Source organism: Montipora foliosa, chromosome 6 (genome assembly GCF_036669935.1).
Source record: "Montipora foliosa isolate CH-2021 chromosome 6, ASM3666993v2, whole genome shotgun sequence".
Taxonomy (NCBI): domain Eukaryota; kingdom Metazoa; phylum Cnidaria; class Anthozoa; order Scleractinia; family Acroporidae; genus Montipora; species Montipora foliosa.
The window spans coordinates 1281001-1283500 of record NC_090874.1 but is presented as its reverse complement, the minus strand read 5'-3'; the positions used below and the strand labels follow the sequence as shown (position 1 = coordinate 1283500).

The following is a 2500-nucleotide window of genomic DNA, read 5'->3' as shown; positions in this document are numbered from 1 at the left end:
GAAGCATGAAGAATTCATTTCAAACATAAAAGCTGCAAGGAATGTAACAATGGCTCAGAAAGCTGGTAAACCACTTCCACCTCCACCCCGTGCAGCTGTTAACCCAGACTACATACAGTGTCCTCACTGCAGTCGACGTTTCAATGAGCATGCTGCCGAAAGACACATTACATTTTGTAAAGAGCAAAAGAGTCGCTTAGGCAACACTTCATCTGCAAAATCAGCCAGTCTGGTGAAAAGGCAACAGGTATTAATTACCAATTGGGCAACAGAGTGTTATAAAATTTCTCAGGGTTCAAGTGGGCAGAATTGTGAAAATTATGCAGCTTGATTAGTTCTGGGAGTGCACAACTTTTCTTTCCTGACTTGGGTGCTTGACAAATACTAAACAAATACTTTGCATTGTTTTTATTACTTTTATGTCTTGGCTGCTTTGAAACCTGTTCCTAATCTCTTAACTATTATTAGTGTTTGACCTTTTAGCCATCCATTTGTAAAGCGTCTTTGTGTATTTTGCTTACTTTAAAGTACGATCAAAAGACAATATTATAAAAACTGTATTGTTTTAGTATAAACCACCTCTTCCTGGAAAGAAAAGTTCCACAGGGTCAGCAGAAGGAAAATCCAGACAAGCATCTTCAAAAGAGAAACAAGAACAAAATTTAATGTCTACTGGTGTTAGAGCTGGTAAGAGAAAGCTATCCTTAGCAAACATTTGAATCTGATCCCAAATAAATGTTAAAAGTGGGTGCAAATCTGCTGAGTTTTAACTCAGCCAATTTGCACTTGATCTTGGTTTAAAAACCAAGATTTGATGTGCAAACTAGTAATGAAGTAGTACATTCAATTAAAAGTACATTCAATTAAATGTCACGTGTGAGACATCTCTGCCTTTGTCCAAAACTCTGTGTACTGAGGGGGGGGGGGACTTTGCCCATGAAGGGGCAGGGATTTAAATGGAATCCCTAAAGGAGACCAATCTGGGCATTGCCCAGGCTTTTGAGCCCTAAAAGAGACCATATTATTTTAAAAAATATTCAGGGATTAGGAAGGCAACATACATGTACATAAACCAGAGTTCGTATGGGTTATAGAAAACCTGGGAAGTCATGGAATTTAAGAATTTCATTTTTCAGGCCTGGAAAGTCATGGAATTTTATGGTTGGTCATGGAAAGTTATAAATACAAATGGTAAATTGATCATTGCAGTGTCAAAGCAATGATAAAATTAAATACAGATGAGTTCTATCAAACAATCGGAAGTTTGGCGGACAGAGTAATATCCTAAAATAAGGATCGTTTTGAAAAAACTTTAAACTAGAGAAGGTCATGGAAAAGGTCATGGAAATTCATGGAATTTGAAGTGCTTAAAAGAGTATGAACCCTGGGTGTCAGGGTGGCTTAGTGGTTTTCTATCGGGCCTCCCACCACTGCGAGCCAGGGTTCAATTCTGGCCCTGGCCAGCATTTGGGCTGAGTTTCAGTTGATCTCAACCCGACTCAAGGGTCTTTCTCCCGGTACTCCGGTTTTCCTCCCTCATCAAAATCGACTCACAGCTAATTAACATAGATCTAGCTGTGGTGCTGTGCTCCGACATCAAACATGAACTGTATAGCGGCAGCCAGAGGCGCCTTTGTATGCTTTCAGCCCGATGGCGTGAGCTGCGCCCTTCACAATTCAGTCCTCGACTGCAAGTAAGGGTGATTAACACTAGCAATATTTATTTATATTTAATTGGGCCTATGGCCCCTGACTGTCAAAAGTCATGGGTCATTTCGTAAAAGTATGGGCCATTGAAGTCATGGTACTTCAAATAAATATCTGATCTCTGCAGGTGGCATGCCTGTCTCAGGTTACAGCAGACGGCCCCTTGCATCACCCAATGCTAAAAGGAAACAGCCTCAAAGTAGCAGCCCGATGTCAACACAAAGGTTACAAGATTCACCAACACAGCAGAGGAATTATAAGGGGCTTAATGAACTAAGAACAGGTTAGGTGACCGGACCGTGTCAGTGTTAATATTTACACAACTTAAACCACAGATCATTGACATGCTCTTTTTGATGTTTCTCTTTATCCAAATTGTCAAAATGTCTCTGTATTTTTTCATGGAATCAAAAAATTTAAACATAAATATCATTAAAAAATACTTATTATAGTAGGTTTCATCATAATGTGGAAAAACTTGAAGACCTTCTAACCAATTTAGGGTTAAATTACCAATTATTAAAAGCACACAGTAAATAGTCATTTTTGACAGGAATGTTTCCCAGCAGAACAAGAAGAAGTGAAAGGCAGCAGACGTCTCTCTTTGATTCTGATGAGGAATGCTCACCCTTGGCTCAAACAAGGGAAGCCAAATATGGCCGCCGATCAAGTCAGTTAAATGGCAAATATGTGAATAATAAGAGAGGAGGAAGGATGGAATCAGGGAGCACGTCTTCAGCCTCAGACTACTCTGACACACCTGATCGACCTTTGTCATTGGCAGATCAGACAA

At 39.8% G+C, this 2500-nt stretch overlaps 1 protein-coding gene across 1 annotated transcript in view; it reads left to right on the top strand.

Moving 5' to 3' along the window:
• The window catches only part of LOC138006212 (zinc finger C2HC domain-containing protein 1A-like), a 9805-nt gene that overhangs the window by 1848 nt on the left and 5457 nt on the right, over positions 1-2500 (top strand). Inside the window, exons 4-7 of the mRNA XM_068852392.1 lie at positions 1-247; positions 570-687; positions 1835-1990; positions 2261-2500. The exon at positions 1-247 is cut by the window's left edge and continues 14 nt beyond it; the exon at positions 2261-2500 is cut by the window's right edge and continues 1 nt beyond it. Of these exons, the coding sequence (XP_068708493.1) occupies positions 1-247; positions 570-687; positions 1835-1990; positions 2261-2500 (761 nt within the window). The remainder of the gene's footprint in view (positions 248-569; positions 688-1834; positions 1991-2260) is intronic.